Genomic DNA, 11545 nt, shown 5'->3' with positions numbered 1-11545 from the left:
GAAGCAGATCATAGGGTCATCATGCCTAGCAGCCACTGATATGTCTTCTCCATAAATCTCTCCAAGCCGCTTGCAAAACTTGGTGGCCACCACTGCCTTCTGCAGGAACCAGTTCCATGGTTTTAACTATGCGCTGTGTGAAGAAGTGCTCTTTTTAACAAAAAAAATCTGCCCTGATAAAGATGAAGAGCAACTTCCAAAAAAGTGGAATGAACAATACACAGCCTTAGTCTAGCCCAGGGATGGGGAAACTTTTTCAGCCTGCGGGGGAGCTCTGAGGCCAAAAGCTACCCACCCTCCTGGTAGGCAGCCTCTGATTCAGAAAGACAGATGTGTCATACATACCTAAGCGTGTGGTTTTTCTGTTACACAATTGGTTGAGGAGCCAATAATGTTTCCTACCTACATTCCAATGTATTACTTAGACAGGCCACCACCAAGATCAACTATCTGAACACGTCTGAGGTTTGGCGGCGAGTGTTCCAAGCACCACAGCTCATGGCTCTGTAAAGCCAGCGATATTGTTCGACTTGAGCATAGGAGACCTGGTTTCAACAGCTTTCTCAGCCGTAAGGTTCCATACATTTAGGGATACAGTGGTACCTCGGGTTACAGAGGCTTCAGGTTACAGACTCCACTAACCCAGAAATAGTACCTCGGGTTAAGAACTTTGCTTCAGGATGAGAACAGAAATCATGCGCTGGCAGCAGGAGGGCCCCATTAGCTAAAGTGGTACTTTAGGTTAAGAACAATTTCAGGTTAAGAACGGACCTCCGGAATGAATTAAGTTCTTAACCTGAGGTACCACTGTATATATTTTTAAGTATGAATGCTTTGTTTAGCTTGCTAATGCAGATATAAAATACTATATTTAGGGAGGTAGCCGTGTTGGTCTGCCGTAGTTGAAACAAAATAAAAAAATTCCTTCCAGTAGCACCTTAGAGACCAACTAAGTTTGTTATTGGTATGAGTTTTCGTGTGCATGCACACTTCTTCAGATACCAAGTGTGCATGCACACGAAAGCTCATACCAATAACAAACATAGTTGGTCTCTAAGGTGCTACTGGAAGGAATATACAGTATTTAGGGAATGTGCTTGCTTTGCTTGTGCTTTAAGTAATGATAACTTTTTAAAACTGCTCCTGTGAGCGGCTTCTGAGCATAATGTGCTAAATATTCACTGGGTAATTTGCAGAATGGCCACAGGTTCCCCATCTGTGATGTAACCACATCAGGATTCATAGAAGTCAAGTCAAGGTGATTTTAAGCAGAGGTTGGATGGCCACCTGTCATGGATGCTTTAGCTGAGATTCCTGCATTGGGGGAGGGGTTGGACTAGATGACCCATGGATCCCTTCCAGCTCTAAGATTCTATGATTTTAGTGCCTTGGAATAGGAGCAACAAACTGATTATTCAAATACTGCCCCCAGCCTGGCTCTACCCTGAAAGCACACAAAAGAAATTTGTATCAAGTTCTGGGGAGAAATTTGCCCATACTGTAGTCTTACTCATAAGGGCAGAGGAAGGAATATTTTCAAGATTTTTAAAAAAGAGGCTTTTCACACTTTAATGTTACAGTCCTGTTTTTTAATTCTGTATCTCCGTGGTTCTCAACAGCAAAACTCTTCACTTGAAACAAAACTTTAGACGAACACTTGCAATAAAAAATTTAAAAGAGATTAAAGGATGGTGATGATTGGGAAAGGCAGCCGGAGGAGCAACTTTAGGAAAATAAGAAGCTGCCTTTGACTCTCCCAGTCCCATTTACAGATGCCCAGGCTCTGTATAATTTGAGGAACGTTGCAAGAACGGTGTGATTTGGGGTTGCTGGCTTGCTTCCTTCGGAAGCCCTCCTGACAAGGGGGTGATCAGACCTCACTCAAGGACTATGGCGCTCATTCCCACGTTACAAACTCATGGCCCTTTACAAAGTTTCCGAGCACAATTCAAAGTGCTGGTGTTGACCTTTAAAGCCCTAAACGGCCCTAAACGGCCTCGGCCCAGTATACCTGAAGGAGAGTCTCCACCCCCATCGTTCTGCCCGGACACTGAGGTCCAGCGCCGAGGGCCTTCTGGCGGTTCCCTCATTGCGAGAAGCAAAGCTACAGGGAACCAGGCAGAGGGCCTTCTCGGTGGTGGTGCCTGCCCTGTGGAACGCTCTTCCAGCAGATGTCAAAGCGATAAACAACTACCTGACATTCAGAAGACATCTTAAGTTCAGGGAAGTTTTTAATGTGTGATATTTTAGTGTATTTTTGGTTTCTATGGAAGCTGCCCAGAGTGGCTGGGGAAACTAAGCCAGATGGGCGGGGTACAAATAATAATAATAATAATAATAATAATAATAATAATAATAATAATAATTTATTATTATTAATAGCGACTTTACAAGCCTTCGCTGCATTTTTGGGGAATCTCCGCCTTTGCAGGAGAGCAGCGCCCGGCTGTGGCGCTTTCCCCCTCCCACGCGACTCAGTTCGCAACCCTGCCTTCTTTCCCCACGCGCGTGCTGTTGCGTGTATAGAAAACGGGTGGCACCCCCCTCCCGTATGGTAATTTGACATCTGTTTTATATATATAACGTGCCGGGGGGCGCTGCTGTGCCTTGCAGCTCCCCCAGACCCCGCGCAGAGGTTGCTGTTTTGTTTTGTTTTTATCCCCCTTTCCGCCTGCCTACTTTTTCTTTCTTTCCTCGCTGCAGCGACTGTTGTAGCGGGGTTTGCTTTTCTGCCGGCACAGGAAGGGGCTGGAAGTAGCTGGGGAGGAAGGAGGGCGGCGAGGGGTCGCATGGGGCGCTGCGATCGGAGATCGACTTTTTCTTTGACTTTATTATTGGCCAGGGAAAACCCCCTTCGCCTGGGGCGCCCAGTTGCTGATCGGCGCCTGCAGAGGGGGAGAAACCTTTCGGGTCTCCGCCCACTCCTGCGCGCCCGACCGAAGTGGAGACTGCGTGCCCACCTACTCCTTGGACTCAGCCCCCCAAGAGGGGAACCCCGGAGGTATCCAGCGATTAACTCCGGAACAGCCGGACACTCTAGGTAACTGTGGCGTGGGGCAGGAAGGGGTCTCCGTCCCCTTTTCCTCCTGCTACGTTGCTGGGGAATGTCAGATCAGCTGACAACGGGTAATGATCTGAGAGCCATACGAGAGAGTTATTTTGTTTTGTTTTCTGCACACTTGCGTAGTCCTTTCCCACGTGTTCCTCAAAAGGGACGGAAGGCGGCCTATGTAAAGGCGACCCTGCTTTATGCTCGCGACAACCTTGTGAGGTAGGCGAGGCTGGGATTGTGTGACCAGGCTGTGTTCACCTGCGTGGCGTTCCCCACATTTTCCCCAGTGAGACCCAATGCCTTTGGCCAAGGCACAGTCTGACCCCCTCCTTTGGTGATCCTCCTAGAACGCTGGCCCAGTGGTTGCTATTAATTTGATTTTGAATTGATTTTAGAATATTGATTTTAGAATGCTGTGTTACTTTTATTGTTGTTAGCTGCTCTGAGCCCCGCTTCGGCTGGGGAGGGCGGGATATAAATAAAAAATTATTATTATTATTCAATCTGCAGTTTCTTAACCCTAACAATCAGCCTAATGCAAATACAGTGGTACCTCGGGATACATACGCTTCAGGTTACATATGCTTCAGGTTACAGACTCTGCTAACCCAGAAATAGTGCTTCAGGTTAAGAACTTTGCTTCAGGATGAGAACAGAAATCGTGTTCTGGCGGCGCGGTAGCAGCAGGAGGCCCCATTAGCTAAAGTGCTGCTTCAGGTTAAGAACATTTTCAGGTTAAGTACAGACCTCCAGAACGAATTAAGTACTTAACCCGAGGTACCACCGTATTTGTATTTGAAGATCACACCCTTCAGCCAGGCAAAAACTCTCAAGGAGGTTACAAAGCAGAGCCTGCCAGAAGGGGGTGGGTATGGCCTCTGGAGAGTCTGGGGGGGTGTCCAGAATTCCCCACTGCACCCCAAAATCTAAGGTTCCCCATCTCTGAAACAGGCCTTTGTAAAACACTCAGGTATCTTGCTGGAAAGGAGCTTGGGAAGTTGCCTAAATTTGTGTCCATCTAGCAGCTGGCGCAGTGATGCCTACTCTGTCTGGCAGCAGGTCTCCAGCAGAGGCCTCTACCGGCTGTCCTGCCCCGCATCACCTGCCTCCTGGTCCTTTTCAAACTGGAAATGCCAGACACTTGAACCTGGGAACATCTGCCAGGTCCCTCCATCAAACTGAGAGGAGAAGCGCAGAGTTTGTGGCATGGAGTGTGCTGGATCCCTTCTTAAAAATGAACCCTTTTGCTGTTTTTCTGTTTTTTTACATCACAGCCTGCCACGTATCCGCCTGCCATCTTCTGCCGCAACCTGGTGCATTCTGCTGAAAGAAGGAATGGCTACAGAAGAACCAGCTCAGGTAGGGGGGACATCTTCACATGGTTTATTTTAGTAGTGGCAATTTCAAGAAGGTTTCTAAGCCATCGTGCCTGTGGAGCAAGAAAGGTGGGCATCTCAAGAGCTGGGATTTGAGTGCCATGAAGGGGAACATTGATCAGCCCTCTGGGGCACAATCTAGTTGGGTTGGTTTGTTTGTCTGAATGCAATAGTAGTTTCGTGTGCTTCTCATTCATTCAGAAAATATGTAGACTGGGGGTGGGAAGCCTTCGGACCTTTAAATCCCATCAGCCCCAACCAGCACAGTCAGAGTTGATGAGAGTCCAACAACATATTGAGGACCAAAGTTTCCCCACTTCTGAAGTATAGGGTTGTGGCCTTAGACATGTTGCCATATGCAGATGATACCCAGGTCTATATCTCTTTTAAATCAGAACCAGTGAAGGTCCTGTGTGAGTGTCTGGAGGCGGTTGGAGGATGGATGGCGGCTAACAGATTGAGGTTGAATCCTGACAAGACAGAAGTACTGTTTTGGGGGGACAGGGTGTGGTCAGGTATGGAGGACTCCTTGGTCCTGAATAGGCTAACTGTGCCCCTGAAGGACCAGGTGCACAGCCCGGGAGTCATTTTGGACTCACAGCTGTCCGTGGAGGCACAGGTCAATTCTGTATCCAGGGCAGCTGTCTACCAGCTCCACCTGGTAAGCAGAATGAGACCCTACCTGCCCGTGGACTGTCTCGCAAGAGTAGTGCATGCTCTGGTTATCTCCCACTTGGACTATGCAATGCGCTCTACGTGGGGCTACCTTTTAAGCTGACCCGGAAACTACAACTAATCCAGAATGCGGCAGCTAGACTGGTAGACTGGGAGTGGCCGCCAAGACCATATACCAGTCCTGAAAGACCTACATTGGCTCCCAGTACATTTCCAAGCACAATTCAGAGTTTTGGTGTTGACCTTTAAAGCCCTAAACCAGACATCCCCAAACTCGGCCCTCCAGCTGTTTTGGGACTACAACTCCCATCATCCCTAGCTAACAGGACCAGTGGTCAGGGATGATGGGGACTGTAGTCCCAAAACAGCTGGAGTGCAGAGTTTGGGGGCCCTAAACTGCCTCATCCCCAGTATACCTGAAGTAGCGTCTCCACCCCCATCGTTCAGCCTGGACACTGAGGTCGATCTTTGAGGACCTTCTGGCAGTTCCCTCACTGTGAGATGCGAGGTTACAAGGAACCAGGCAGAGGGCCTTCTCGGTAGTGGCACCCGTCCTGTGGAACGCCCTTCCATCAGATGTCAAGGAAATAAACAACTATCTGACTTTTAGAAGACATCTGAAGGCAGCCCTGTGTTGGGAAATTTTTAATGTTTGATGTTTTATTCTGTTCTTAATCTGTTGCAAGCCACCCAGAGTGGCTGGGGAAACCCAGTCAAATGGGAAGGGTATAAATAAATTATTATTATTATTATTATTATTATTATTATTATTATTATTAATTATTTTATATTACTATCATCTTTTCATGGCACAGGAATTTAGGATTTTGTTAGTGTGGAACACACAGAGTCCTGGGCACAGGAAGGCTATGCCCTGCAGCCATCCTGGTGTGATTGTTGTTAATACAGCAGGCAGTGAGATTAGGAGCCTTGTTGTTTTAGGAGCTGGGCACACCTGAGCAGGAAGACGAAGAAGGGGAGAAAACAGTGCACCTGTCTCACCCTGACCAAGCATCCTCCACGAATGATACTGCAGTAGGGGAAGAAGAGGACTGTGCAGCATCCCCAGGTAAAAAGCCACAGTTATTTTTGTCTTTCTGTGAGCCACTGCATCACCCTTGGCTTCGCTGCACTAGGACCTCCATCAAAAATTTTAGTTCTGGGTTTCTCCCGTACATGACGGTCCTCTGAAGTAGCTCAAGCGCTCTGGACAGATTGCCTGCACTTTGTCCCATGTGGCAGCCAGATGCAAATCTAAGGGACACCAAAGACTGGACATCCTTTCTTGGAGATAAAGAAATGCACACTAGGTAATATCATTTTCAGTTGCTATTTTTAAACTTCCGGGGTTTGGCTTTGTTGTCGGGGTTTTTTTAATGAGCCAGACCTTTGTTGTGTGTCAGCCTTTTGAAACATGCACACAATGACTGGAAGAGAAAGTTTTACTTTAGGACAGGCGTTTTCAAACTGTGGTCTGCAGGCTACCAGAGATCTGTGAGTTTCACTCTGGTGGTCTGCGGCATGTCTGTGGTTTCATGGTTGAAGATGGGAGGTGGACATCCACTCACTCTGACTGGGGCTGATGGGAATTGGAGTCCACTCATAAGTGGAGGACTACGGGTTCTCCATCCCTGGGCAAACAGGAAGGATTTAACAGGAGCTCTGGCAGAGAAAAGGTGTCAGGTATATATATTCCAGTGCACAAATCGTTGCATCCAACTGAATAACTGTACATGTGAAACAACTTCTCTGACCAAATTTCTTCTCTCTCTTCTACCCACATGCTCCCAAATCTTCTATGGGAGTTCCCCCAACCCTCCCACAGCAGATTGGGGAATGGTCCATGGGTGTCTGGAGTTGAGATGCACATGAGGAAGCTGTTCTGCACATGCAAGGACTTAGTTGAATTCACGTGCAGCCTCTCAGAAAAGAATTCTGGTATTTACCCGACAGGAGATTCTGTCTATCTATTCTGAGAGCCAGTGTGGTGTAGTGGTTAAGAGCAATAGACTCGTAATCTGGTGAACCAGATTCGCTTCCCCGCCCCTCCACATGCAGCTGCTGGGTGACCTTGGTCTAGTCACACTTCTCTGAAGTCTCTCAGCCCCACTCACCTCACAGAGTGTTTGTTGTGGGGGAGGAAGGGAAAGGAGAATGTTAGCCGCTTTGAGACTCCTTCGGGTAGTGATAAAGCAGGATATCAAATCCAAACACTTCTTCTTCTTCTTCTATAAAAAAATAGGATCTCCAAGTTCTGCTGGGGGTGCCCAACCAGAAGGAGAAGAAACGGCCTGGGGGTTTTATCTCCAGTACTCAGAGGAAGCCAAGAGCCCAAGCGATAGCGATGGTTCAGATGGAGACCACAGCTGGGAATCTCAGGCAGTCCTTGTGAGCTCTCCTTGCCCAGTCCCATCTTGCCCAGGTCAGGAGATCACAGAGCAAGCATTGGGTTCCTGGAGGTTTTGGGGCTTTGTTTTGTTTTGTTTATTTTGCAAGATTTATATGCCGTTCGAATAGAATAGTATAAAATATTCATTTTTAAAAGATAAAACAGACTTAAATAACAGCACACATAATAAAAACTACCCAAATAGGAGTAAAAACCAAGTGATTCTGTGAAAAGTGCACGTTTGGGTGGGGTTGCCAAAACAAGAGAGTTTGTAGCAGGCATCCAAAACAAGGCCTTGTATCTAATGCAGCGCTAAGTTACCTGCGCCATCTGTGAAAGATGCTGTTGGACTACAACTCCCATCATTCCTGATGAATAGACATGCACGCAGGGGCTGACGGGAGTTGTAGAGTCCAGCAAGATCTGGAGGGGCATGGGTTTGCCATGTCTGACTTCTAGAATCAGGCCTTTGGAGTCCATGCCATTCCGGCCACTATGGTAACGGGAGCCATTTTGGGCTTTACGATATGATACGATAATGTTTATTGTCATTGTCCCATACAGAAGAACAAAAATTGAAAATCTACATCAGATATTCAGAAACCAACAAGTCTGCTATCCCAGCCTGGTTAGCCCCCTAAAAACTCTGATACCCCATAATTAAATACAATATACTCCCATAGAGACTACCTTATAGGTAAAGGGACCTCTGACCATTAGGTCCAGTTGTGACCGACTCTGGGGTTGTGGCGCTCATCTCGCTTTACTGGCAGAGGGAGCCGGTGTACAGCATCTGGGTCATGTAGCCAGCATGACTAAGCCGCTTCTGGCGAACAAGAGCAGCGCACGGAAACGCCATTTACCTTCCCGCCGGAGCAGTACCTATTCATCTACTTGCACTTTGACGTGCTTTCGAGCTGCTAGGTTGGCAGGAGCAGGGACCGAGCAATGGGAGCTCACCCCGTCGTGGGGATTCGAAACCGCCGACCTTCTGATCGGCAAGTCCTAGGCTCTGTGGTTTAACCCACAGCGCCACCCACATCCCTCAGAGACTACCTTACACTGCATTTAAAACCCAAATCACATTTGAATAGAAACTGTTTCTCAGGCGGCTAGTCCTGGTCTTTATAACTCTGTACCTTCTTCCAGAAGGCAAAAGCTGAAAGAGATCATTTCCGGGGTGCGCACTATCCTGCACTATCTCTGCAGTTTTCTTATGGCACCTGGAAGCATAGATTTGATCCAAGGTAGGGAGAGTGCACCCAATTATTCTCTCCGCAGTCTTTACAACCCTGGATAACATTGTTTTTCGCCTGACCGTGCAGCTCCCAAACCACACACACAGACCATAAGTTAATACACGCTCAACAGTACAATGGTAAAATGCCACCAACAGGTCCTTTGAGAGATTATTTTTTCTGGAGGATTCTCCGGAATCTGTGAATGACACATTCATGTGGGTTTCTTTTCAGAGAGTGAAAACAAGGAAGAGTATCCAGAGACTGTGAGGTCTCGCATGGCCTGTGGAAGGAGGGGGTCCTCAGACTCTAAGAAGTGGGAATCCCGTGAGAAGCGAGATGAAAGCTTCCTCAGAGAGAGCTGGGCTTGCCCTCCTCCCTATATGGAGGTTCTTGGGGGCCCTCAGGACTGTGCGACCCACCAGGGGCTCAGCAACCATCACAAGGAGCGTGGGAAAATCCTTAAGGCCCGGCCCCCCAACCTCATTAGCCGCCAGAGACTTCACGGGAGCATGAAGCGCCACCGCTGTGCCGACTGCAGGAGAGGCTTTGGCCTCCTCTCGAACTTCATCCGCCACCAGAAGACCCACGTTGGGGGGAAGCCCTACAAATGTTCCGACTGCGGGAAAGAATTTGGCCACAGCTCGGCCCTCATCATTCACCGGCGCATCCACACCGGGGAGAAGCCGTACGCGTGCAACGAATGCGGGAAAAGCTTCAACGTGGTGTCGAACCTTCTGCGCCACCAGAGGAGCCACACGGGAGAGAAGCCGTATCAGTGCCCCGACTGCGGGCGCTGCTGCAGCCAGAGGTCTCACCTGGTCACTCACCTGCGCCTCCACACCGGGGAGAGGCCTTACCGGTGCCTGGAGTGTGGGAAAAGCTTCAACATCAGCTCCGACCTTATCAAACACTGGAGAATCCACACGGGCGAGAAGCCTTACGAGTGCCGCTACTGCGGGAAGCGCTTCAGCGGCAGCTCAAACCTTATCACACACCAGAGGCTCCACACGGGCGAGAAGCCCTACGTCTGCCCAGAGTGCGGCAAAAGCTTCCCCATCAGCTCCAAGCTCATCGCTCACCAGAGAATCCACACCGTGGAGAAACCCTACGACGGTGCCGACTGGGGGAAAAGTTTCCCTGAAAGGCCTCGCCTGGCCAGGCACCAGCAGAGCCCGTACCGCCGAGAGAAACGCTTCAAGTGTGGTGACTGTGGGAAGAGTTTCACCACCAGCTCCTACCTTATCACTCACCAGCGCACCCACACCAGGGAGACCCCTTACATCTGCGGGGACTGTGGGAAAAGCTTCACCGTCATCTCCAACCTTGCCAGACACCAGAGAATCCACACGGGAGAGAAGCCCTACCAGTGCCCGGACTGTGGGAGGAGCTACAGCCAACGGGCCCACTTGACGACGCACCTCAGAGTCCACACAGGAGAGAAGCCTTACATCTGCGCCGACTGTGGGAAGAGCTTCAACGTCAACTCGTCCCTCACAAAACACCGGAGAATCCATACGGGCGAAAAACCCTACATGTGCCCTGACTGTGGGAAAACGTTCAGCCAGAGTTCCAACGTCATCACGCATCGAAAGCTCCACCATGGAGAGAGCCTCCTTGGTGGCCCCACAAGGATCCTTCAGATCAAATAGAACTTCCCATCTCTACCTAGTGACTGGTGCCTCTCTGTGTGGGATGTGAAACACAGAGCAGTCAAATACAACAATCCTAGAGTGGACATAAAGAGGGGTTGTCTGGACCAGCCAGTCGGAACTTCCTGTTTCCACTTGGGCTGGGACAAACTTCCTCTACATGTGACCAGTGGTGGGCGTGACCTCACCTTTGCAGGTAACAAAATAGCACGGGAAGCAGCCATCTCTCTCTCTGACTCCATTTGTTGAAGAAGCAACTGTTGAATGGTCTCTTTAAATTTGAAGGTTCCACAAGATGTGTATTTCTTTAAAGGCCAGAGCAAATAACGTGACCTAGTTTTAAAGCCAGGGCGATAATTAATTTGGCTGTCAGCGACCAGCAAGTAGGAATAAGAAAACTGCCAAAGAAATGTGGGACAGTCTTGCAGCAGTACATATTAGAAGCCGCTGTACCAGATGAAGTTGCAGCCTGGTGGTGATTTGGCGGCACACTTGAGATGTCTGGAGATGATACACAGTGAATTGATTTGAAGGGACATGGAGATACCTGATAATTCAGTATGTATTTACCATTCATTGTTCCTTTAATGAGGACTCTGATGGTGTAGCTAGCCAGATATCTGCCATTCCACCAGCACAATTAACTGTGGAAGGGGTAACGGCAAGATTAATGGGCGAGTTGGACAGAAGGGAGGCTTGCGTGATAAGCACTCCTATTTCCAGAAATAATGAGGAAGGCCATATGCAAACTTGTGGTGATACAACTGCGTTTAAAGCTGCCAAGAGTTGTTGGTTCCTCAATAAACAAGGACATTTTGCAAAGGACTGCAGATCCAAAAGAAAAAGTACTCCTAATTCTGTTTCTGTTCGTCAATCACAGTCATCGGCCTAGCAGCCAACATCGTATCATAAAGGCAGAAAGGAGCCGCGAGCTTTTCATGCTCGGACAACAGATCATAAAAGAATTAAAGGTGCCAAGTGGAATAGCCAACAGCAACACCCTCTTAGTCTGAGATGCTCTCTTGGCTTCCAGCCAAGAGAGGACAAAGGAACTATCTCCTTATGGGATAGATTCCAGGTGTATATATTTTGTAACTTAAGTCTGCCTTCTGGGATCCATCTGTGAACAGAATGTGAGTAAACTATTTTATACTTTTATACAA

General features: G+C 48.5%; 1 protein-coding gene across 4 annotated transcripts; it reads left to right on the top strand.

Moving 5' to 3' along the window:
• The first annotated feature begins 2623 nt into the window (after window positions 1-2623).
• LOC310837439 (uncharacterized protein) lies at window positions 2624-11545 on the top strand. Of its 4 annotated transcripts, none has more exons than XM_083724039.1 (5): window positions 2628-3040; window positions 4327-4411; window positions 6046-6172; window positions 7346-7525; window positions 8965-11545. In XM_083724039.1, the coding sequence occupies exons 1-5, from the start codon at window positions 2790-2792 to the stop codon at window positions 10380-10382; spliced, it is 2061 nt and encodes a 686-aa protein (XP_083580165.1). In that variant the 5' UTR covers window positions 2628-2789; the 3' UTR covers window positions 10383-11545. The 4 variants fall into 4 exon arrangements, with proteins under 4 accessions (XP_083580164.1, XP_083580165.1, XP_083580163.1 ...); XM_083724037.1 differs by lacking the exon at window positions 2628-3040 and adding an exon at window positions 3049-3271; XM_083724038.1 differs by lacking the exon at window positions 7346-7525 and having other exon boundaries at window positions 2624-3040.

This window comes from Podarcis gaigeae, assembly GCF_964106915.1.
Source record: "Podarcis gaigeae genome assembly, chromosome: 2".
Lineage (NCBI taxonomy): Eukaryota > Metazoa > Chordata > Lepidosauria > Squamata > Lacertidae > Podarcis > Podarcis gaigeae.
This window is presented reverse-complemented; position numbering and strand designations above follow the sequence as displayed.

Coding starts and splice junctions, on each gene's coding strand:
- LOC310837439 (XM_083724039.1), top strand. CDS start 2,790: ATGGGGCGCTGCGATCGGAGATCGACTTTTTCTTTGACTTTATTATTG. Junction 6,173..7,345: donor GGACTGTGCAGCATCCCCAG/GTAAAAAGCCAC, acceptor ATAAAAAAATAG/GATCTCCAAGTTCTGCTGGG. Junction 7,526..8,964: donor CCCAGTCCCATCTTGCCCAG/GTCAGGAGATCA, acceptor GTTTCTTTTCAG/AGAGTGAAAACAAGGAAGAG.